General features: G+C 41.3%; 1 protein-coding gene across 1 annotated transcript in view; it reads left to right on the top strand.

Annotated features, from left to right (window-relative positions):
- Positions 1–25,164, top strand: part of PTPN9 (protein tyrosine phosphatase non-receptor type 9) — a 70,130-nt gene that overhangs the window by 18,091 nt on the left and 26,875 nt on the right. The window contains exons 2-5 of the mRNA XM_074328305.2: positions 12,221–12,364; positions 14,587–14,676; positions 15,348–15,472; positions 18,570–18,675. Of these exons, the coding sequence (XP_074184406.1) occupies positions 12,221–12,364; positions 14,587–14,676; positions 15,348–15,472; positions 18,570–18,675 (465 nt within the window). The remainder of the gene's footprint in view (positions 1–12,220; positions 12,365–14,586; positions 14,677–15,347; positions 15,473–18,569; positions 18,676–25,164) is intronic.

A 25,164-nucleotide genomic window follows, 5' to 3' on the forward strand; every position in this document is an offset into this window, starting at 1 on the left:
AGATAAATGTGGTATCAGCAAAGCCGAGGTGCTTGAAGTTCCTTCCCTCTAACATCATTGTCACTAGGCCATTTTGGGATCTGAGTCAAGAAAACGATCCATTCTCCATTACTGAGCAGGCTGAGGGCACTCCAACAGCTGTAGTGTGTCCATTACTCTTTCCCTCATTCAGAAATTATCTAGTGTGGTTTGTGGATTTCTACTGGGGAGTATCATTTTGAGACACACTACCATCCTACTTCCCCTTTTAAGGTTTGAATGAGATTCACCCATCCATTCACATACAGCATTAAGAAATCCACTAAACTCAGATTTTCATGGATAGGGAGCGTGTCTTATTTATTTTATAAAAATCATAAATTTTAAATTTATCTTGGATATCTATTATGGTAGAGGTCAGAAGTTACGAAATTGGCAACTTAATTCTCAGATATTTTCTCTTCTGAGTTAATAGTCACCTCTCCCATTGCTTTTCTTCTCATGTCATCGCTTACATTGTTTCCCAGTTTGATCCAGGAATTTTTCTCTGTTTTCAGTTTTAAGCTCTCACAATCAGATGGGCAAGTGCTAAGACAACCGTGTCCTTCCTGCTCCCTGTGGAGGGCACTGCAGCAGGCGGAGAGCCACAGTCGCTCACACGTGCTCACCGCAGTGCTGCCAGGCAGTGTGCGTGGGCCCGAGCGCGCCGCCAGGAGCACGCCCGCGCCCTACCCTGCCCTGCCCCGCCCCCAGCTTCTAGTCCAGTGGGAGCTGATAGACGTAAGATTTTATAATGCTGTCTGCCCAGCTGGAAGGCTGTCAGCATTTACAGGAGGAAGAAGTGGGATTGACACTGACACCTATAGGGTGAACGAGGAGTAGGGGAAGGAGAAGAATGTTCCAGCATGGTCTGGAAAGGCGACTCCAATTTACCGACAGCCATTCACATTCCTCCTTTTCTAAAGTCTCAGCTATCAATTGGAAGAAGAGGTCATCAACATTGTTATGAAAGCCGTCCCCAGCCCCTAGGTTCTCCAAGCCCTTTAGAGTTTTTTTCCTTAGCAAGACTTTCCAAGTCTCTTCTGGTGTGTGACACACCCCTAATTAACCAGCTGGAGTGGGTAGCAGTTGGCAAGTTGCCCTAACAGTCTCCTTATGGAGGGTGACCAGCTACCCCCCCCCCTCCCTCGTCCTGGGGGGTGGGGAGGGGGAATGAAGGGCTTGGCTCCTGCTGGTGGCGAGGGGCTCCCTCTTTATTCTCCACATTGCTGTTTTTTCCTGTTTCCTTCGGTTAAATTCTTCTACCCCTCAACCTCTTGACATGAATTTTCTCCTGAGACAATTTAGAAATGTTTATTTCCTTGTTTGGAGAGTGGTTTGTAAGCTTGAGAGGTGAGATGCCAGCTCGTGTTTAGTAACCATGCTATTGGCTAATGCCTCCAGCAAGAAAGCAAGTGTGGCACAATTCCTGCCATGCCTGGGAGCACCCTGTGTCAGGGCTGGGGGCTCCTAAAGCACCTATAATCCTCTACCCCTTCTTAGAGGTCCCTAACTTGTTCCCTCTGACCCTGGTATGAAGACTATCAACAAACTTACATTTGGTGGCATAGTTTAGTTTAAAATAGTAGTTTTAAAGCATCTAGTTTTAAAGCATCATGTTCAGATGTCCCTATTATTTATATGCCGTGTTTCCCGAAAATAAGACCTAGCCGGACAATCAGCTCTAATGCGTCTTTTGGAGCAAAAATTAATATCAGACCCGGTCTTATATTATACTACATTATATAAGACCCGGTCTTATAGTAAAAGAAGAGATTTGATATCTTGAAATACATGGATACCAGAATAAAGACCTGATGATGGGGGAGATCTTTCCAAGTGAGTGCTCCCTGTGTCGTGTTCTGTGCTAGATGTTGTTTTAAGCAGTTGGTTGTGAGTTCCCAAAATACTGTTATCCAGGTTGCTGGGAGTTGTCGCATTCAGGACATGTTTTATAAACAAATTATATTTACTGTGTCCTCTCCAAAGGGACTTGCTATTTAGTATATTGTACAGGAGACTGAATGGGGGCACTACTGAAAGGTAGAAATGTCACCCATTTGAATGTGTGGAATTTGAATATGTCGTATTTTATTAGGAAGTGTGAAATGCAGAATTTCTTAACAGCTAAGGCATACACAAGGAATCAGAAAACATTTTAGAGACATTAAAATGCCCTATACTTTATCTGATTTTTTTGAAAGAAAGCATTAGAAATGTTGACTGAAAAATACCTACTAGGTGTTTCATCACCAAAAGGATTTATTTGGGAAAATGAAAGGGATGCAGCCCAGCGCATGCGGACATGGCAGGCCATGTGCACACTCGGCCTGTGTGCCCAGACGGAGGGGTGTTTATAGAAGGGAGAAGGAGGTTAATGGAACGGGAAGTTAGAGCCAGAGTTTTATTGTCCACAGAGCTCTTCCTGTAGGGTTCTCGCCGTTATGTAGCGTGGGGGCGCTTCTGGAAGCCCTCGCTCCTCCCACAGACCCTCCCCACTGGGTATGTTTGCTTCAGGTTCCACTTCATCTTTATCAGAGATCAGAAACAAACGAAAGTGAAACTGAATCTTAAAAACGTTTGGTCCATAGAGGTGGAACAAACACGGACAATGTAAAAAAGTGAGTAGGAATCAATTAGACCTGAGCACACTATAAACACTTTTAAAAAATAAAGGGCAGCAGGACAGACTGCAAGCCCTGCCCGGCCTGCCGCCCCGCCGCCCCTGCCTCCTCCAGTGGCTGTATTTTCAGCTGCTGTATGAGTGACCTGGGAACTGACCCAGCTGAAGGTAGACTGGGAATGCAGATGATAAATCATTGAATGTTGATATGTTGCTCTGTGATCTTTTTATGAAAAAAATAAGCTTTTTCTTTATTAAAAACCATGAAAAAGTCATTTATTGCCTTTAAAATAAGAACAATTTACAGTTATAAATGGATGCACAGATTTGGTTTTCACTTCCAATTTTTTTTAATTAGAAATTTAAAGGGCTGCCCATTGGAAGGACTTCCCCCACCCCCCCATTTTTAGGAAGTTTTTAGTGTCAGTAGTAATTATAGTATAATTTAAGTAATATTGGTAGTAATTTAAGTAAGCAAGTAGAACAATTTTGGATTTAAGTTGAAATTCATGTACTTTTTTCATTTTATTTTTTTCTAGAAGAAAAATACTGAAAAATGCAGAAAAAGGAATAAAAGGTTTTTGGTTCACTATTTTACAGTTTGTCATGTTTGCGGTATCTTAGGTTTTTTTTTAACAGAAAACTCTGATGTACTTTGATGGCTGCATAGTGTGGTCTATTATATGGACATTCCATAACTTTTTCATTTCCCTATATACTGTTGGTCATTTCGGTTATTTCTAATATTTTGTCATTAGAAACTGGAGATCAATAAATAGAAACCTCATTTAAATTGGCTTTGGGAGGGCCTGCGGGGGCGCTGTCAGGCACTAGCACTCATTGTCAGTTACCCCAAACAGGAGGCTGTTTTCCTACCGACCTCTCCCATAGGAAGAGGGAGGGTCTTTTCCTTGCCTGGCTGCCACTCAGCCAATGAAAAGCCACTTCCAACTGCCAGTTTCCTCCAACCGACTGTTGACAGCAGCCCCCTAAACACCTCTTTCCTTTGTAAAAGAACTTTTCCACTCCTTTCCTCTCCGGACTAGCACATCCCCAAGGGCAATTCTTTGTTGTTCTCAAATAAACCCAATTGTTGGAGAAATATCTGGCTCTTTAGGGTCCACAAAACAGTGCTGCAGTGAACAACCATATACCCAGTGTCCATTGCAGCATTGTTTGTAATGGCAAAATGTTACAAACAACGTGTATGTATATATCAACATACATATAATTTGTCTGTACTATTTTGCTTATATTTTTGTACAACAGATTCCTAGAAGTGGTGATGTGGGTCATAGGGTTTGCACATTAAAAACTGCTAGGTAAGTGCTATATTGATACAAAGAAGTGATATGACTTACATAGTTGCTATATTACATGAAACCTCCGTTTCCCATATTATCTCCAGTATTGTATGTTAACAATCATTTTAATTTTTGTCAATTGATAGAAATGGCATCTTTAAAAAAAATTTTTTTTTAAATAAATTTTATCGGGGAACAGTGTGTTTCTCCAGGCCCATCAGCTCCAGGTCATTGTCCTTCAATCTAGTTGTGGAGGGTGCAGCTCAGCTCCAAGTTCAGTCGTTGTTTTCTCGTTGTTTTCAATCTTAATTGCACAGGGCGCAGCCCACCATCCCCATGCGGGAATTGAACCGGCAGCCTTGTTGTTTAGAGCTCACGCTCTAACCAACTGAGCCACCTGGCTGCCTCAAAATTTATCCTTTTAATTTGTACGTTTTATTTCGCTCTTGACTAGGTTGTGCATAGACATGGACGTTTATAGTTTACTCTTCCACCCTGTTTCCCAGCCCCAATTTAGTTCCTCTCTCCAGAGGTAAACAATATTACCAGTTTTTAATATATCCTCCTACAAGTATTTTGTGCATATATGAACAAATTCATATATACTTTTTCTATTAATTGGTGTGTCAGTTTTATCACGTGCAAAGGATTGTATAGAAAAAATCTGTATATGCAGAAGGTTATTTCTGGATTTTCTCTTTAAAAATTACTGTCTTTATGTATCAAGTTTCTTTTTGTCTCATGGTGTTATGTAACCTTCACTTCCATAGTGGTAGTAATCTCAATCCTTTGGACCTTCCCATCTTTAGTAGAAAAAAAACACACAAACTTTTAATGTTTAACCATTTAGTATGAGGACTGCTCAGGTTTCTATTAGGTAATCCTTAACCAAATTAAGGTAATTCCTTCTGTTCCTAGTTTGCTAACTTTGTTTTTTAATCATGGTGGGTGGTGAATTTTATTCAATGCATTTTCAGCATCTGTTGAGAAGGTTGTATATACTTTTTCTCCCTTAGTATCTGTTAATACAGAAAATTGCTTTGATAGATTTTATGATAGTAATAGTAAACCATCTTTTCATTCCTGGAATAAGCCCTCTTTGGTTATGATATACATTTCCTCTGTTATCCTTCTCTTTGTATAGCAAGAGTTATCTGTTATTAAACATGAAGGTTTAATAAATATGGCATAAAATCATTTGAGCCTGTTGGTGTTATTATTATTGTTGTTATTATTTTTGGTAAGAGATATTTGGCAAGTCTTGTTTTTTTTCTTGTTTTTTTTTTTTAAGATTTTATTGGGGAAGGGGAACAGGACTTTATTGGGGAACAGTGTGTACTTCCAGGACTTTTTTTTTTCCCAAGTCAAGTTGTTGTCCTTTCCATCTTAGTTGTGGAGGGCGCAGCTCAGCTTCAAGTTGTTGTCCTTTCAGTCTTAGTTGTGGAGGGCGCAGCTCAGCTCCAGGTCCAGTTGCCGTTGCTAGTTGCAGGGGGCACAGCCCACCATCCCTTGCTGGAGTCCAACCGGCAACCTAGTGGTTGAAAGGATGCGCTCCAACCAACTGAGCCATCTGGGAGCTCAGCAGCAGCTCAGCTCAAGGTGCCGTGTTCAATCTTAGTTGCAGGGGGCGCTGCCCACCATCCCTTGAGGGACACAAGGAATTGAACTGGCAACCTTGTGGTTGAGAGCCCACTGGCCCATGTGGGAATCGAACCAGCAGCCTTCGGAGTTAGGAGCACGGAGCTCTAACCGCCTGAGCCACCGGGCCGGCCCCAACAAGTCTTGTTTTTTAATTTACATTTCTTTGATACTCAGTGGTAACTAATTTTTCTAAAAGTAAATCTTAAAACTTCCTTGGTTCTTTCTTCTCTGCCCTCTAAATGTTAATATACTTCAGAGTTCTGTTCATTATTACTCATCATACATACTTAGTCGGAGATATTAGAAACATTGATTTTGCTCTGCACAGTGCTGAGAACTAGGTGAGTTAAATAGACATGACCCCTACCTTCCAGGAACTTCCCTCTGTGCGCCTAGATTTTTTTCCTTCCTGTCTGGTTTCCCCACTGCTAACAGTCATTAGGGGGAAGAGGAGAACCAAATTTACATCCTCGTCCCTTTGCTTAAGATCTCTGTTGACCCCAGCTTCCTGCCTGGGAGCTGGAGCACAGCATCCAAGGGCCTTCTCAGTGTGGCTCGGCCGCCTGTGAGCTCATCTCCTGCCCGTCTCTCTCATACCCTGCTGGACACACCAGCACACTGTATACCCAGTAATCCCTGTTCTTTCCTGACTCTGTCTTTACACGTTTTGTTTTCTCTAGCCAGAATGCTTGTTTCTGCTTGGCAAATTCCTGCTAGTCCTTCAGGGCACTCTACAAAGGTACTTTTTAAAAATTCTCCTAGAGAGAGTTCAAATCCCATAGTGCTCTGCTCATAGATCTGCCCTAGAACTTAGGCATTTCTGTGATGGTGACCTACTTATACATCTGTCTCCATATTTAAATGACTGTAAACTACTCAGAATGGGGTCTGTCTCTCTAAACTGTGTCTCCCCAGCAGCTACTACGTGCTTAGCACTGAGTAGGCCCTCAGCACATACTTGTGGGATGGCCATGGCAGGTTGCCGGAGAGGAAGTGACTAAGCTGGAGCCACATGTACTTGGACAGTCTGTCTTTCTTCTCCCTTCCCCCCAAGATTTTTTTTTTCAGTGCGGGTGTGGGAACATATACCTAGAGAATTATATATTTATTAGTATTTTTCTGTTGACTTTAACTTTGAACTTATTAAAAACAAAACAGCTGTGCAGGATGATGGGATTATGGGTGATCTTTTTCCTTTTTGCAGATTTCCTTAATACATTGTTTCATAACATAATTAGAAATTTCTCTTAAAACCTTTCCCTTCCCAGATACAGTAAAACCCTATTTAAGAAAGCATTGGCTCTTTTAAGATCACATTTAAGAAAAGGTAAAATTTTCCTGATAAAAATAAAAATATCTGTAATAAACCAGTAAATAGTAATTCAAAAGAACTAGGTTTAGTTACATACCTGGCCCGATAACAAAGGGCTAATGGAAAGATTGTAGATTTTAGTTTAAAAATTCAATAAATCTCATCTTGCTGCATCATAGCAAGCTAGTGTGTGGTAGCTCATATTCTGTTTCCTAGTATATTGATACAGACTGAACAGGTTAACAGACATAACAAGGCAACAATTCACTATGAAGGAAAGATGGAAACAGGCATAAGAGAAAGGTAGCTTTCCTAGTGCATTTCTCCCTGAAATTAGTGGGGAAATGGCATGTTTGCTGAAACACAGAAACAGCCTCAAATTTGGTGAAAAGCAGACAGTGTGTCTCATATTGCACCACTTTTCCTTACTTAGGTATTCAGTGCAGGGTGACAGACGGCATTTTTTGCGTGGTGTTTGTCCTGCACCAAGTTTTTTCTTTATTATGGTGAGAAATAGTCTATAGTCGGTGTGATGCTGTTAAAAGGACTTGTGCTCAGGATGGCAGTGCTAATTCCCAGAGCTGCCAGTTCGTCTGAAAGCAGGGACAAAAGGATTTGAAGATGGGAGCAGGGGTGTCCGTCCTTCTGGAGCCAGCTTTTATACTGCCACAGAGCCTGGGTGAGGAGGACTTATTCCTTTAGACACTTGTAGTTTGCAGATTAACATACATTGGAAATTTCTAATTGAAACTTACCCTTTTGGATAAAATGGATTAGAGAGATTGAATTGCTATAGGCTAATGAGAAACAGCAGAGGCCACTTGATTCTGAGGAACTCTTATATCTCTGTTGAAAGAAGTTTCAGTGTGAAGTGACTGGAGTAAAGAAAAAAGAACATGAACACCCACTCAGACACTACCTACACATGCCAGGTACTGAGATGGATGCTTTTCTGTCCTTTGTCTCTTTTAAGCGTTATTTTTCAGATGAGGAAATTGAGGTTCAGAGAGGTTAAATGACTGCCCAAGTATCACAGAGCAGTGAGTGACAGGATGGTTCTTTCTGCCTCCTGTGGTGAGGTGGCTGATATCCCAGGAATTTATTTCAAGAACATGTTTGTCGTGGGTCTGGCTCTTCCACACTCTCCCACATTTTCTTGGAATGCACATGTTAAGGTACCACTTGTGGAACCGAGAACACAGGAGTTAAGGAACCACCCATGGAACTGAGAACACAGTTAAGGCACCACCTGTGGAACTGAGAACACAGTTAAGGCACCACCTGGGGAACTGAGAACACAGTTAAGGCACCACCTGGGGAACTGAGAACATAGTTAAGGCACCACCCGTGGAACTGAGAACACAGTTAAGGCACCACCCGTGGAACTGAGAACACAGGCGTTAAGGCACCACCCGTGGAACTGAGAACACAGGTAAGGCACCACCCGTGGAACTGAGAACACAGGTAAGGCACCACCCGTGGAACTGAGAACACAGTTAAGGCACCACCCGTGGAACTGAGAACACAGTTAAGGCACCACCCGTGGAACTGAGAACACAGTTAAGGCACCACCCGTGGAACTGAGAACACAGTTAAGGCACCACCCGTGGAACTGAGAACACAGTTAAGGCACCACCCGTGGAACTGAGAACACAGTTAAGGCACCACCCGTGGAACTGAGAACACAGTTAAGGCACCACCCGTGGAACTGAGAACACAGTTAAGGCACCACCCGTGGAACTGAGAACACAGTTAAGGCACCACCCGTGGAACTGAGAACACAGTTAAGGCACCACCCGGGGAACTGAGAACACGGGCGTTAAGGTCCCACCTGTGGAACTGAGCGTGTGAGCACATTTTTCTTGACCTTTTGTGTGGCTAGCCTTGTGCCTAAAGCTCATCTCAGAATTGTAGCTGCTCTTGGGAGTTTGATGTAACGTGAAGACCATTATGCTTGTACCGTATTTCAGCGCCAGTGTGGATGGTGTGCAGGGTGTAATAATCCACCTACTGGACAGGTTTCTCAGCCGTTTTTTAGCAGGTTCTCAGTACCTTATTCTTCGTGGTTATAGTCAAGAAACTTGTTTTATCTGTTTAAACCTGATTGTGGGAGACGTATTTAATTACAATAAGCTTTTGGTTATGCTGAAATAAATCTTACCTGCACCTCAAAGTCTGGTTGAGGAGGGTTGTAAGTGGTGATGGTAGTTTTTCTGTGCATCAGTTCAGACCTTTTCTCTAAGGGAGACCAAAGTTTGAACTGTGACTACTCCTTAGCTGCCGGGCGGTAACAACTGTGGTTACTCAGAAGTCTAAATAGAGTCAAACCATTGACCTTGAGCTGAAGTATTTTGTAAACTGTGACTCATCTTTTGGCTCATCCTTTCTTTCACCAGGAAATACACTGAATATTAATTTAAGGAATTTCAGTTATCCCTTCTGAAGAGTGTGTTGTTCATTAAAATATGTGGGACTTGTTTTTCTGGTAACTAACAGGACCACAAATTGGTCTGTGCTCAGTGGTTGTGCCAAATTCATGTGTAAAGAGGGGGAGATCTGATCGACTGTCTAGAGAAAGGCTGTAGAAGGGGAGACCTTCGTTTCTGAATTCTTTCAGAGGTCCCTGTCTTCCACCAGAGGAGTGGGGATGTGCAGGAGGATGGATCTGAGGCTGAACACAGCAGGTGGTGTGTGTGTGTGTTTGTATCTGTAAATATCACATCACTGTTTACAGTACACTGGACTCTAAGTGCAAGACCTGGTCAGGCCAAACCAGGAGGAATTGTTCCCTTGCTTGAAGCCAAGAATAACATCCTGACCAGCAGGGGACAGAGGTCAGTTCAAGGCAGCAGCTCTTGGGAGCTATAGGACATTAAGAACCTTGAAGGAACTGAGTTTAATAAGAAGGAAGCCAGTATGTACTTTGAAGGAAGTGTTGTGAAACCTGTGTGTCTCTTATTGGGGCATGGCTCATTTATAAAAAATGAAAAATCATCACTGGATATGTGATGAATTCATATTACCTCCTGGTCATTTAACTGTATTTGCCCCTCCTGCCTCATATTGATTTGTCTGTTTATTGTTTTTATTAGAAAAGGGGGAAAGTATGTTCTAATATTCTGGTGTTTTATTCTATAAGCAGCTTCAGAAATGCCAAGAGAGGGATGGATTTAAAAGATATGTTAATTAAAAGACAAATATCCTTTATTAAATCTCCTGGGGAACTTCCAGACTGGCTGAAGTCTCATTTGTGGGATCTTTCTGTCCCCACTTTTCTTTTCCCTTTGGTCTTCCCTAATTCTGATGCTGGCCACTCACCCCACAGAGGCAGCTCACACTGTTTTTGGGGGTAGCATTCTAAGTTTGTCCTGTTTTCTTCGCTGGCGCTGATTTTTCTAATCTGACTTCAACTACTTCTGGGCCAAAGTGTTCCTCTGAAAGCTTTTCTTCATGGCCTTTATTTCTTGGCTCTTTTTATGCACTTTGCCTGATTAGTTTTGCTGGTTTTCTCCTTTTCCAGTATTCTAAGTTATATTGCCTCGTTTGGAAGGTTTTAAAGCTCAGGTGCAGCTTCAGGCCTCTTAGATTTTACTCTGGTTTGTAAAGTGCCTTTTCCTTTCCTAGAAATTGGGGGGTGAACCAGGTGCTCTGAAGGCAGGCGTTGCTAACCAGTCCTGGAACCCTAGTTTGCTACTTGTTTAGACACATCTGTAACAATTGGATTGTATTTGCAAGGTCCGACTTGTTGCCAAGATTCCGGTGGGTCATTGCAGCTCATTGGTGTTACCTTTTATCCCCTTGGTTTTCTTTCTTTTTTCTTTTTTTTTTTTTCTGATTAGTTTGTTCATTCATTCTTTTTTTTTTTTTTTAATTGCGGTGACAATTGTTAGTAAAATTACATAGTTTTCAAGTGTACAGTTCTGTATTACATCATCTATAAGTCCCATTGTGTTCACCACCCAGAGTCAGTTCTCCTTCCATCACCATATATTTGATCCCCCTTACCCTCATCTCCCAGCCCCCACACCCTTACCCTCTGGTAACCCCCTTGGTTTTCAATAGAAAATTTAGAGGCAAAGAGAGAACTACATTGTCCATGGTCACTTAGTAGGTTGGTGTTATACATCTTAACTGTGGGTTGATTGGTTGATCAGTTAAATTTCATAATCCTTATCAAGTTGATCACATTTTGGACCAAGATGTGAGAAAGGTTTCTGGATGGAAGGGACTGAATAGCCTTATGTAGAGAGTATTTAGCAACTTAGAGTACACATGCAAAAAATCCTCACGTAAATCCTTTTTTTTTTTTTTTTTTAATTTTATTGGGGAATATTGGGGAACAGTGTGTTTCTCCAGGGCCCATCAGCTCCAAGTCGTTGTGCTTCAATCTAGTTGTGGAGGGCACAGCTCAGCTCCAAGTCCGGTCACCATTTTCAATCTTAGTTGCAGGGGGCGCGGCCCACCATCCCATGCAGGAATTGAACTGGCAACCTTGTTGAGAGCTCCTGCTCTAACCAAGTGAGCCATCTGGCTGCCCTGTAAATCCTATTCTTAATGAAGCAGCAGAAGTGTGGGTTGGCTGAGTGGAAACTGGTCATAAATGTAAGGAGAAACAGGGTGAAAGGAGAAAAGAGCATGGGTTAATCAAGAGACGAACAAATAGGCATCTTGTCAGCTCCGGATCAGACAGGGAAAATGAAACTTTCCTACCCTCCCCCCAGTATTAGGCTTTCCACCACCCCTCTCTGTAAACCACTGTCCAGAGGGGCTGTTAATGAGTCTGGGGCACTAGTGTCTGGTTTCGGGGCTGCCATGTGAAGCGTGAAGAGGTCCTGTGGGGTCAGTCAGCACGAAGAGCAGTTGTCCTTTTGATTTGTTCAATTTGCAGCTCCCAAATAGCACTGCTAATTCCAACACCACAACATTTTCTGATGGCTTTGCTGTGTCCAGTGGCTTTGGGGAGCAGAGCCGCAGCAGACCGCTGCGCTGCGCTGCACATCGCACAATAAACTTCTGAGGGTCCATCTACCTTTTATTTACCTTAAAAAAACCCCACAAAACTGCAATGTTTTTGCTATAGGGCCATTAGTTTGCATCCCATTTGGGAGCCTTCAGTCCCCTTACCTGGCCTCACTGAGTTGTATGAATTTTCACTATTTCTGGTTTCAGACATGTTTCCAGCTTTTGTCTTTCCCTGGCCCATGTAGTAAACTTTGGGTACAGACTTGCTTGGGGGAAAGGGTGATATTTTTTCCTTCCTCGTTTGTTTCAGTACGTATGTTCTCTACTTATTAATTATCTTTTCCTTTCTCTGTCAAACAGGCCACCAGGCAGTTTCTGGAGGAGATTGACAAGTGGGGCGCGCAGTACAACGTCTCCCCTCTCTCCTGGCATGTGGCTGTGAAGTTTCTCATGGCTCGGAAGTTCGACGTGCTCCGTGCGGTGGAGTTGTTCCACTCCTACAGGGTGCGCACCCGGGGTGGGCCAGGCCTGTGTGGCTGGGCTCTGTTGCTGTTTTCTCTGCCATACTCCATACACGCAGTGGTTCTGAATGTTCTCCCCACTCCCATTACAAAAAGGGGATCCGTAGTCAAGAGTTCTACCTTGGGGTCAGAGAGCCCTCCTAAAGAGATATAAAATCTCCCTAAATTTTTTTAAAAAGGAGCGGGGAGATAAGCACTGAAATTCTTATCTTTTTTTTTTTTTTTTTAAGGCTAAGGCCCACTCAGGCTTGTCTTGTGGGTTATCTTGTTCAGTAGTCATCCATTTCGTCAGTGTATTTATTGTATACCTGCTGTGTTCCAGTTGCGGAGATCACTATTTAGAAAGAGAGAGCAAACAGTTATAGAGGTGTTATGATAGGGCAGTACTGGGCTCGGTGGGAGCACAGTTAGTGAGGAGAGTCAAGAAAGCCTTCCTGCAGGAGATGACTTATAAATTAAGATCTGAGGAGTGAGGAGGAGTCAGACGGGTAGGAACGAAAGCCCACAAAAGTATGGCAGAGAGAACAGCAAGTTCAGTTACCTGGAGGGAAACGGAGCTGAGCAGAAATGCTGAGTGGGAGCAGGGACAAGACATTGAGCAGCAGAGGGAAGGGAAACAAGGCCAGATAAGGGGTGTCCATCTGCTTTTTCTTAGGGGCAGAGGAATTCATTGAAGGTATACATAGCAGACGGCCTTGATCAAGTTTGCATTATGGGAAGATTTTTCTCACTGTACTTTGGAGGATGGGTCAGAAGGGCTGAACTAGAGACAGACCAATTCAAAGCCTTTTGTACTTATTGGGAAAGAGGATTGGGGTTTCCTTAAGCCCCGAGTCAAGGGGAGCTAGATGAAAAGCAGGCAGATTCTAGAAGTAAAATCACTAGGACAGGGTTGCTTTAACTGGTACATGAGGACGGAATCAAGGTTCCAGGTCTCTGCCTTGGGTGGGGCGTTCACTAAGGTCGGAAGTGCTGAAGGGGTATGAGAGAAGGTCACGAGCTCAGCTTGTCCATGTGAAGTTTGAAGTGCCATTGGGACATCCAAATAGACACGTTCTCTGAGCAGTTGGAATATGAATTTAGGGTTCAGAAAAGCAATCTGGGCTGCAAGTAGAGATGTCAGAGTAACAAAGTAGACCTGAATATTGGAGCCCTGAGAGTGGGTGAGGTCATGGGAGGGTGTGAGGAGTAGGAAGGTGTGTAGGGCAGAGTCTCCACTCAGACCTTTTGCTTTCTTGGGTCCAGTATTGTTTTCAAAGTGGAATTTGAATGCTTTAGGTGAGGCATATGCTCCCGTGATCCCAGCACTGACGCTGTCTTCACTGGCTACCTTGCCCTAAGGGCATTGGAATTTGATTTTAGAGATGGATTGGGGAAAGTTATAAACAAAGGCCTCATTTGTTTTACTCACTAGCATGTTCCTAGCACTTAGCTCAGTGCCGGGTACTACGAGTTACTCTACAAATATGTGCAGAATGAATAAATGAGTCAGTGGTGAATTGAGTGAGCACATGAATTTTTAAAAAGCCCACAAAAAAGGCTTAGAAGGAGTAGCTGGAGAAACAGCAAAACCAAGAGCGTATGCTCCATCAAAGATAGAGATTGTCTCGGGAAGAAGGGAATGGGAGTGGTCAGCCTTGTCATGGAAGGAGGGCTGAAAATGCCCACTGGATATGCGTGCAGTGCCGGGAAGGCCCTTCGGTATTTAGATTGGGAGGAAATGGGGTGCGGTAGGCCAGGCACCAGGGAGCTGCTGGCGAGTTTAGAATCTGGCCACGGAAATGGGGACGATAAGCTTGTGGCAGCTGTTGCTGGAGAGGCTGTCGATGGAGAGGCTGTCGAGAGGGGTGGCTCCTGTCAGTGATGTGGGGTGCCTGCTTCCAGACTTAGGGTATATATTTTAATATCCTGGTGCAGTGTCTGTGCTGCTGCGTGTTTAAGAACTCTGACCCTGCACGCTAATGACACGTCAGTTCATCTGTAGAGTTAGGATTCCCACTGATTAAAAGGAAATATCCTACCTAAGCTGGCTTTGGACAGGAATTCTGATAATGCCTGGCTGGCCTAGAAGGGGGTTACAAAGGAATTTATGATTCAGTTAGTTGACTTGTAAAGTCCTTTACCTCTGAACATTGGTGATTACATAAAGCTGTCCTGGATATACAGTATTTTCATATTAATTCATCTTACGTGCTTTATTTTTAGGAAACACGAAGGAAGGAAGGCATTGTGAAGCTGAAACCTCACGAGGAACCTCTCCGTTCTGAGATCCTTAGTGGAAAGTTCACCATCTTAGTGAGTCTTCATGGACCCCTCTTGTAATGTCTCTTTATTCCCCTGGTAGTTGTTGTCCTCTGCACTTTGTTGCTGGATACCTTAACCTGAATGGAGAGAGTGCAACAGTAGTGAGCAGACATGAAATGGCAGTGCAGTTTGGCGCACGGTTAGTCCAGTAATAATTGAAATTATGGAGAATTTGTTGTACAGATTTAGAAAAGTTGCTTCAGTGGCCCATTACAGTCATGACCTTTGGGATGGTACACAGTGTGTCAGAGCCTGTCTTACCTTATGGAATGTGGGCGCTCTCCCCTTGAGGTCACAGCCTTCCAGGTCAGTATGCAATGGCTGGATTTGGTGGTTTCCCTGCTGCTTGTTTCCTTTGGTGTCCTGTCTGGGAAGTTAGCTCCTCAGCCAACATAGACCATCCTTTAATCTCTCTGCAGTTGAAGAGTTAAGATAATGTGTTTTCCTACCACAGAAACCTGGCCTGGGGGGATGCTCAGCGTGATGCGATGCGTAGGAAGGTAGAAGCTTCTTCCTTTTCTGCAGCAACTGATGCAAGTCAGAGGAGCCTTGCCAGTGTTGGTTATCTTCATACCAAATCTGTGTCCAGGATTTAAGAACGCTTAGGGATTATTGGGATTTTCTGTTCGATTTCTAAATGCTTCTTGTTTCATTTGCTCTAGAATGTTCGGGACCCAACAGGAGCTTCCATCGCCCTCTTCACTGCCAGATTGCATCATCCCCACAAGTCAGTCCAACATGTGGTACTTCAGGCTCTGTTCTACTTGCTAGACAGAGCTGTGGATAGGTGAGCATAGATTATCTCAGGTGGGCTATATCCAGGTGGGAAAGTAAGTGCTTGATTTGATTAAACTGAGCAGGGCCTTGACTATGTCCTCAGGTGTCCCCTGGGCAGTGCTGTGTATAGAAAATGTCCGTGCCCTTAAGAGCTTGTTTCCAAGTACTCTCAAGGTGGTGGTTTTCCTGTAGCTTTACCTGCTTTGCTATTTTCAGGATCACAGAAGCTGAGAAAGTCAATTAAATAGCAATGCTCGGTGTACTGAGAATTCCTCACTGAGAGTGTGAGGAGGTGATCTGTGCGGGCTCTTTATGCTCATTCTTCCCTGAATGTTGATTTTTAAAACCCTCTGGGGCCTCAGTTTTCTTGTAAAATAAGAATAATGCCATTTATACAGAGGATTTTGAGAATCAACATTCAGGAGAGAAGAGTCCAAAAGTAGAAAGTTAAGCAAAATCCCAAGTGATCTGTAACCAGTCTTATTTCATTGATAGCCCCTCACCTGTTCCCTCCCCGCAATTATTTTGAAACAAATGTCAGGGACGGTGTTTCGAACTTCTTGGTGTTCCCAGTAGCATCCGGGTTGGGAATCAAATTCAGGAGAGAGCAATTAATTCTGAGGGAATTAGCTATTATTTTGAACCTCATATTCTGTAAGAAAGGTAAAAATCTTACTGCATTTATATTTTTTTCATGTGCTTTCACAGGATGAGCAGTTCTCAGGAATATAGAACCTGCATCATTATGAGTGATAGCTATTTTTATTTTATTTTATTAAATTTATTGGGGTGACAATTGTTAGTAAAATTACATAGATTTCAGGTGTACAATTCTGTATTACATCATCTATAAATCCCATTGTGTGTTCATCACCCAGAGTCAGTTCTCCTTCCATCACCATATATTCGATCCCCCGCATGATAGCTTTTTAAAAATTAAACTCTATTTCTCCTGACAGTGCCTTCTCTTTGTTTCTGCCCCCAGCCACAGGCTGGAACTGTGAGGGGAAAACTTATTAATTCGTTAAATTTGGCCTTGATGAGCTTGTGGAGAAGTGGGAAGACTCTAGACCTTGGTAGTCTACTCAGTAGTCATACCGTTTGTTTAACAGCTTCTTTGATCTCGGTCAGTCAGAGTCTCTGGAGTCTTAAAAGAAAGTTAGGATTTAGTACTAGCTGTCATACGTTAGAGGCCATTTGAAACTAAGCCTGTTAGAGAAACTTGGGTCTACCTCATAGTTAGGTATTTTTGAAATGCTACTTCGTGAGTGGGTGCTTCTCTCTTGGATTTTGTTGAAAGGATGATGATATGAAGGCTTCTAGGAGGTCATGCAAAAAAAATAGAATACAAAATAACATTGAGACCCCTGATTTCAGGATTATTTTGTGCCCAGAATTTTTCTCAATTTTGAATACATGTAAAAACTGTTGCTGTCACTTGTGAATAGTTCAGTCAAATAATTTCTTCTGTGTACAGAAGCAAGTGCAGGTCTGGCTTGGTGGGAGAGTGGCTTTGGGCATTACGGACACTGTATTGAGGAATGCTTTTCCTTTCTTCACGGGTTCCTAACCTTGGTCTGGGAATAGGCTCACCACCTCTTAATTTACTTTTGAAGATGCTTTCCAAAGACCATTTGTGGGTTCTCTTCTTCCAAGTCATCAGAGACAAATTCACAATCATGAAGTGTAGTTTCCTACAGCTCTAAAGTGTTTTCTTAGTGATGGCTTCCAGTCTACTGGATTATAATTTCATAACTGCTCATTGTGGACCTGTTTCCAGGAAATTTGCTAGGGACTGTTGGGGATAATGGGGTGAACAAACACATTTTCACACTGTAGGAGAGAATCCAATAGCTACACAAAGTTGGAGTATTTTAAGAGCTGCAATAAAGATCCACATGAGATTTTTGGTATTTAAGAGGGTGAAGGATGGGAATACATTTGATTACAGTTACCAGCGAGATCTTCATGGAGGAGGGGACTTTTGAGTTGAACATGGAATGTACAGAACATGGATGGGCGGATTCAGAGACATGAGAGGAAACAGTTCAAGTGTTGATAACCTAGATGCTCTAGAACATTCTCAACTTAGGAGTTTGGCACTTGATAAATCTGCATCAATAAGTATAATTCCAATTCCAGTTCCAACATGTGAGGCTTTTCCTTCACATCATCACCAAGCAGCTCTTTAACACCAGCTTGGTGTTCCACAGTCATCTCATTTCTGACACTACCTACCTGGAGATAGCATCAGCTCCCACAGGTTAAGGCTCAGTCCCACAAGACTGCGCCCTCCCACCCCCTTCAGATGTCAGTGACAAGTCCAGGTTGTCACCTGTGTTTCTTCTGACCGACAGTCTGAAGATCAGAATTTCCAATGATCCCCTCGCTGGGTTTGATGAATTTGCTAGAATGGCTCATAGAACTCAGAAACATTTTACTTACTAGATTACTAGTTTATGACAAAAAGATATAACTCAGGAACAGCCAGATGGAAGGGATGTGTAAGGCAAGGTATGGGGAAAGAGCATGGAGCTTCCATGCCCTCTCTGAGAGGGCCACTCTACCAGCACCTCAACATGTTCACCAACCTGAAAGCTCTGCGAACCCCATCCTTTTGAGGTTTTATGGGGGCCTCATCACTTCAGTATGACTGATTAAATCATTGGTTGCTGGTGACTGAACTCAATCTCTAGGTGTCCCCCGATCCCCTCCAGGTGGGGCTGAAAGTTCCAACCTCTAGTCACATGTTTGGTTCCCCTGGCAACCAGCTCCCATCCTCAGGTGACCTCATTAATATATTAGACACCTTTATTGATCTCTTCACTTAGGAAATTTCAAGAGTTTTAGAAACTCTGTGCCAGGAATAGGGTCAAAAACCAAATATTTATTATTACAAATCACAGTATCACAGTAAGCATAGCAGATACCAAAGGTAATCATCTTTTTGTAAGACCAGTGTTCAGGGAAATGGTTATTTTGGTCCCAGATATGTTCTGTACTCTGAGTCCCAGATGTGTCCCATACTTTTGTTTTTGCCCCAGGCTCTTAAACCTGCCCCATCCATCTTATTACTGACATATTTTTATTCAATGGTTGGTTTACAGCTTTGAAACTCAGAGGAACGGACTGGTGTTTATCTATGACATGTGCGGTTCTAATTATGCCAACTTTGAGCTGGATCTGGGCAAGAAAGTCCTAAACCTGCTGAAGGTAAGGCTGTGAGAAGGCCCTCTCAACTCTCCTTCAGTGGTTTGGATACTTTATTCTTTGGGAGATTTAGGAATGATGTAAATTTCAGACACTGTTTTGTTTAAAGGTCATCTGTAAATGATGACTAATATCTGCTTCCTCAGAACAAGCAAAAGTCTTAAAAGTAAAGTGGGAAGAATTAAAATAAGAAATTCACAGGAACATTCCAAATCATAAAGGTGGATGTCCCTTTCCTGGAGTTTTATAGAGTCAGAATTAATGAAGGTGTAGGTATGGCCAGTGTCATGAAAAATGTCACTTGGCTAGTGACTTTCAGAATTTTTAACTTAATCTAGTCAGAAATACGTTTTACATTGCGACTTACTACACAAAAATGTATGTTGTACACTTACACATACATGTAGAGTTATATACATGGGTAAGGTTCTTAGTCTCTTATCCAAAACTCTGAGGTCCAGAGGTGTTTTTTTAATATTTTGAACACATTAATATTTCTGCAATGAGATGTATTATTCATAATGAGTGCAGAAGAGTAAAGGCTGTAAATAGCCTAGGGAATTTCAGGTTAGATTTTGCTGCCCTGTGAATTTTTGCACCAAACCTAACAAAAAAGGCTTAAGGTTTTCAGAGTTACTTAGATATCGGAATCCGTGGATAGGACCGTTTATCTGTGTATACATATTTATAAAACAAAACAAAAAGGTTTCACACACACACACAAAAATCAATAACTTTGATCATTCCCGTCTATTTTGTATTTTTAAAATGTTAGTCATGACCTAGTAAATTAATTTCAGGACCTACTGAGTGACAACAGTTTGAAAAAATTCATCTCAGAATCTATGAAGTCTTTGTACCAGGACTTCATGTGGGAGTACTGTGGGACTACATAGATTTCTAGAGGTGTCTATTTACTGTCACTGCTTTACAAAGGAAGTATATAAGGAGGGTGTGTTGTTTTCTGGGACTTCCATTGTCCACTCATCCTTATATTACTGAAATTCCTTGTGTTGCATGTAACTGTAATTCATTCCTTTTTATTGATGGTTGAAGAGTTGTTACCTTTTTACTCATCCATTGATGAATATACCAGTTTATTCATCCACTGTTCTGTTGAGGGCTCGTTGGATTGTTTCCTGAGTTTTGCTGTTATGAGCAGTGCGGCTGTGAGTTTTCTTACACTGGCCTTCAGTGCATGTGTGCTGGAGTGTGTGCAGGGCAGTGTTTCTCGGCCACTTTAGTCATTATCGCCTCACTAAGGCACGTTTTTTAGACATTCCTCACAGTTCCTCTTTTAATGGAATTCTAATACCACAGAGGTACTATATGTATCCTTATGTAGTGACTGTATGTCTATGCTTTATACATAAAAAGGAGCGTGATTTTTTTCGCCCATTTCCCACTGTCCTCAAAACTAATTTCACCCCTTGGGGTGGTATCACCCCCATTGAGAATGCATGCTCTGGAGTATACATCTATGAATAGAATTAGCAGGTCAGAAGGTCTATGAAGATTCAGCTTCATAAAATAGTGTCATAAATTGTTTTCCAAAGTGGTTGTACTCACCTGCCATGGGTAAAATTTCCATTGATCCACATCCTCTCCAACACTTGGTAGTGTCAGACTTCTTCATTTTGTTCCCTGTCAAGTGAGTATAAAGTGGTGTCTTGTGGGGTAACTTGCATTTCTCTTGTGAGATTATCTCTTCGTATATTTATTTATTGGCCATATGTTTTCTGCAAAATGCCTATTTATGGCTTTTACCCATTTTCCTATTGTTTTGTTCATTTATGTAGTTTTTCATGTATTACTGATACTAATTCATTTATATATGTATTAATATACACTGGCTTAGTTTACAGCTTGTTGTTTTTTCACTTTTTATAAAGTCCTTTGGACCAACAGAAGTTCTTAATTTTAATGTGGTTCAATGTGTCTGTATATTCTTTTCTGTATTTGCACCTGATAATGCGTTTGCACCTTAAATCCTTCCTGATGCCAAAGTCAGAAAATATATGTTAACTATTATCTTTTTTTTTTTACCAAACTACCATTGATGCCATGTGTATTAATTTTTTTGATTTTTTTTATTGTAAAATATACATAACAAAATTTACCATTTTTAAGTGTGCAGTTCAGTGGCATTAAGTACATTTACAACATAACTACACCACTATCCATTTTCAGGACTATTTTGTCATCAAACAGAAACTCTGTGCCCATTAAACACTATCACCCCTTACCCTCCCCCCCCCGCCTCTGGCATTTTGTGTATTCTGGGTTCTCATTTAAGTGGAATCATAATTTTTTCCTTCTGTGTCTATTTTACTTAGCATAATGTTCTTAAGATTCATGCATATTATAGCATGTATCAGTGCTTCATTCCTTTTTAAGGCCAAATAATATTGTGTTGTATGGATATACAATGTTTTGCTTATCTAGTCATCTGTTGATGGACATTTGGGTGGTTTTCACCTTTGGCTGTGGTGAATAGTGCTCCTCTGAACATTGTATACAATCACCTGTTTGAGGATCTGCTTTCGATTCTTTTGCATATATACTACTAAAAGTGGCATTTTTGGATCACATGGTAATTCTACATTTAACTTTTTGAGGAGCTATTTCCTTTTTAAAGCTTAAGCTTTTGTTTTTGTTGTTTAAGACTTTAATCCATTTGTATCTGGTTTTTGAGTATGGTATGAGATGTAAGAATCTGACTTTTTTTCCCCCCACCTGGATAGCTGTTTTTTTTCCACTTTAACATTTTAAATAGTCCTTCATTTCCACAACTTACACTATTTGTCAGTTTTAACAAAGTAATAATAACCTGGTAAGTTAATAATACAAGGTGTGATAAAAAAAAAATAGGGTGAATGTTTACATTTAAAAAATTTATTGCAGTAAAAAACACATTGCCATTAATCCCCCTCAAAATATCTCCCCTCGCTTTGAACACACTTACCCCATCGTTCATGCCACTTGAAGTCTTGAAGTCCTCTTTCTTGAGTGTCTTTAGTTGCGCTGTCGTGGCTGTCTCAATGTCCTGAATCATTTTGACTCTGTGGAAGAGCTAGAAGTTGCACAGCGCAAGATCCAGTGAATAAGGTGGATGAGGACACACCGTAATGTTTTTATTTGACAGAAATTGCCGTACCAGGAGTGATGTGTGACATGCAGCCTTTCTGTTGTGATCACAAAATACGGTGAATGCTGCTGCTGAGTGCCATCCAATGGAAAGGCAGGGATCTTCAATATGGGAAGCGGCACGTCGCACCTTAGTAACAGTGTGTGACAAGTTTCAACTTGTTCGGTGCAGTCTGTCGTGTATGAGCTACGGTTGAGAGAAGGTGTGTTTTAAAGTGTGCCGTAAATCATCCTCCATCATGACAACACTCCATGTCACACATTGCTCTGGTGTATGGCAATTTCTGTCAAATACAAACATGACGGTGTGTTCTCATCTACTTTGTTCACTGGATCTGGCACCATGCGACTTCTGGCTCTTCCCCAAAGTCAAGACTGTTCAGGACATGAAGGCAGCCATGACAGCACAAGTAAAGACGCTCAAGAAAGAGCACTTACAGAACTGCATCAGAAAGTGGCAAGAACGATAGTGTAAGTGTTTTTGAAGCGAGGGGGAGTATCTTGAAGGGGATTAATGGCAATGTGTCTTTGACTGTAATCAATTTTTAAAAAAATTTAAACATTCACTGTATTTTTTGATCACACCTCGTACTATAAACAATTTAACCATCTGACAGTCTTTCTGTATTATTCAGGTTATTTCCAGGTTTAAATAATACTGTTATGATCATATTATTATAGCTTTTCCTTTTAATTGATTTTAAGAAGATACTTCTAAGACTAGGATTTTTTGGATAAAGATTATGAATATTCTTTCATTTCTCCAATACATGACTAGGTTACCCTCCATAAAAGTAGGAAAAAAATTTTATTTTGACCAACAAGTATGAATATCTTTTTCCTTGAACTATCCCAGCACTGCACTTTAATTTTTCTTTCTTTGAATTTAGAATTTCTAAAATGATACCTCTTTTGTTTTGTTCAGACTCCTTTAAGTGTCTTGTTTTCAAATGTTTTTCTGCGTTTGTATGTCCTCTTTTATTTGGTTCAAAATAATGAAATACTATAGATACTGTTTTGTTGTTTTTGCTGTATAAATTGAAAGAGACTGAAATAAAGTCCTGTTGCTTTAGAACCTATATCATGTTCTTTTTTTTTTTTAAAGATTTTACTGGGGAAGGGGAATAGGACTTGTATTGGGGAACAGCGTGTACTTCCAGGACTTTTTTCCAAGTCAAGTTGTTGTCCTTTCAATATTAGTTGTGGAGGGTGCTGTTCAGTTTCAAGTTGTTGTCCTTTCAGTCTTAGCTGTGGAGGGCACAGCTCAGCTCCAGTTGTCCTTGCTAGTTGTAGGGGACGCAACCCACCATGCCTTGCAGAACTCAAAGAATCGAACTGGCAACCTTGTGGTTGAGAGGACGCACTCCAACCAACTGAGCCATTCGGGAGCTCATTGGCAGCTCAGCTCAAGGTGCTGTGTTCAATCTTAGTTGCAGGGGGTGGAGCCCACCATCCCTTGCGGGACTTGAGGAATTGAACTGGCAACAACCTTGTGGTTGAGAGCCCACTGGCCCATGTGGGAATCGAACCGGCAGCCTTCGGAGTTAGGAGCATGGAGCTCTAACCGCCAGAGCCACCGGGTCAGCCCCTCATGTTCTTATTAGTGACTTAGTTGCTCTGTCATTGGGAACAGATACAATATTAAGTGTAATCCCCTATCATCCTCATACTCATGAGAGTTGTAAATAGAAGTTTATCTTTAATGCACTGTCTCACACTTCAGATTCTGTTTATTAATAGTATGAATTAATTTCTAGCAGTTAGTGTGATGAGGATTTGGATCAAAATATGGCATTGGAATAAAAATATAACCTTTGACTTCTTAAATTACTCTGAGTAGATTTTCTCTATTTGGTAAAATTCTTAGGATAAATTCTGGTTTTAAGTTTTAAAATGTCATAACTCCTATTTTAGTTGCCATCATGTGGATTCTTAACTGTTTAATTATTGTTTTGGATGAACCATTTAAACTAGACAAGGTGGAATTCACCCCCTGTAGGATAAATCTTTAATTTTTAAGGAAATGCATGGCTGAAAGAGATGTATAAAATAAATAGGTTTAAAAACATTCACGAATGCAGACACTTACAAAGTAATAATTACTAACACTTACTGAATGCTTTGCACACTAGTCTATGCTGTTTTCATGCTTTAAAGCTCATTTAATCCTGACATCCCTACTGTGAAGTGTGATGGCTGTTACTATTTCTATCCCCATTTTACAGATCTAGAAACTTAGACCTGAAGATTTAAGAACTTGATGAAGGTAATACAAACTATTAAGTGACAGAACTAAAATATTAAAATCCTACCCCTTGGATATTATCAGTATAATGAGCTTGAGGTATATGTGTCCAGACGTTTATTTATTTATTCATTTATTTACTTACCTTTTCATTTTCTTTTTTTTTTTTAATAATTTTTTATTTTTCAATTATAGTTGACATATAATATTATATTAGTTTCAGGTGTACAACATAGTGATTACACATTTATCTTACAAAGTGATCACCCCAATAAATCTAGTACCCACCTGACACCATCGTTATTACAATATCATTGACTATATTCCCTACACCGTACTTTACACCCCATGACTACTTTCTAACAACCAATGTGTACTTTTTAATCCCATCCCCTTTTGCACCCAGCCCCACAACCTGCCTCCTATCTGGCAACCCTCAAAATGTTCTCTGTATCTATGAATTTGTTTCTGTTTTGTTTCTTTATTTTGAGCTTTAGATTCTACATATAAGTGAAATCATGTGGTATTTGTCTTTCTGTCTCTGACTTACTCCACTCAGCACAATACACTCTAGGTCCATCCATGTTGTTGGCAGGTGGCAAGATTTCATTCTTTTTTACAGCTGAATAGCATTCCATTGTATATATGTACCACCTCCTTATCCATTCATCCATTGATGGACACCCAGGCTGCCTCCAGGTCTTGGCCATTGTAAACAATGCTGCAATGAACATGTGGATGCACTTGTCCCCTCAAAGTAGATTACTGGGTCCTTCTTTGTCTCTTGTTATAGCCTTTGTTGAAAAGTCCATTTTGGCTCTGTCCCACACACATAGCAATCAGCTGTGGAGATTTAAAAAAGACTTGCTCTGGGATCCCAACCCAAAGACTGATCTAATTGGTCTGGATACTGGAATTTGTTTGTTTGTTTTTAGCACTTTCTGGGTAATTCTGTTGTGCAGGCAAGGTTCAGACTATTATCCAAAACACACAGATCTTTTTGGAACTTTAATTCTATTAAGGACAAAGTTTCCTACATATTCAAATCATTCTCTTCCCCATTCCTTTACCTGTTCATATGAACTGCAAACTGGATTTTC

Source organism: Rhinolophus sinicus, chromosome 3, assembly GCF_057876585.1.
Source record: "Rhinolophus sinicus isolate RSI-liver-muscle chromosome 3, RSI-T2T, whole genome shotgun sequence".
NCBI classification, from domain to species: domain Eukaryota; kingdom Metazoa; phylum Chordata; class Mammalia; order Chiroptera; family Rhinolophidae; genus Rhinolophus; species Rhinolophus sinicus.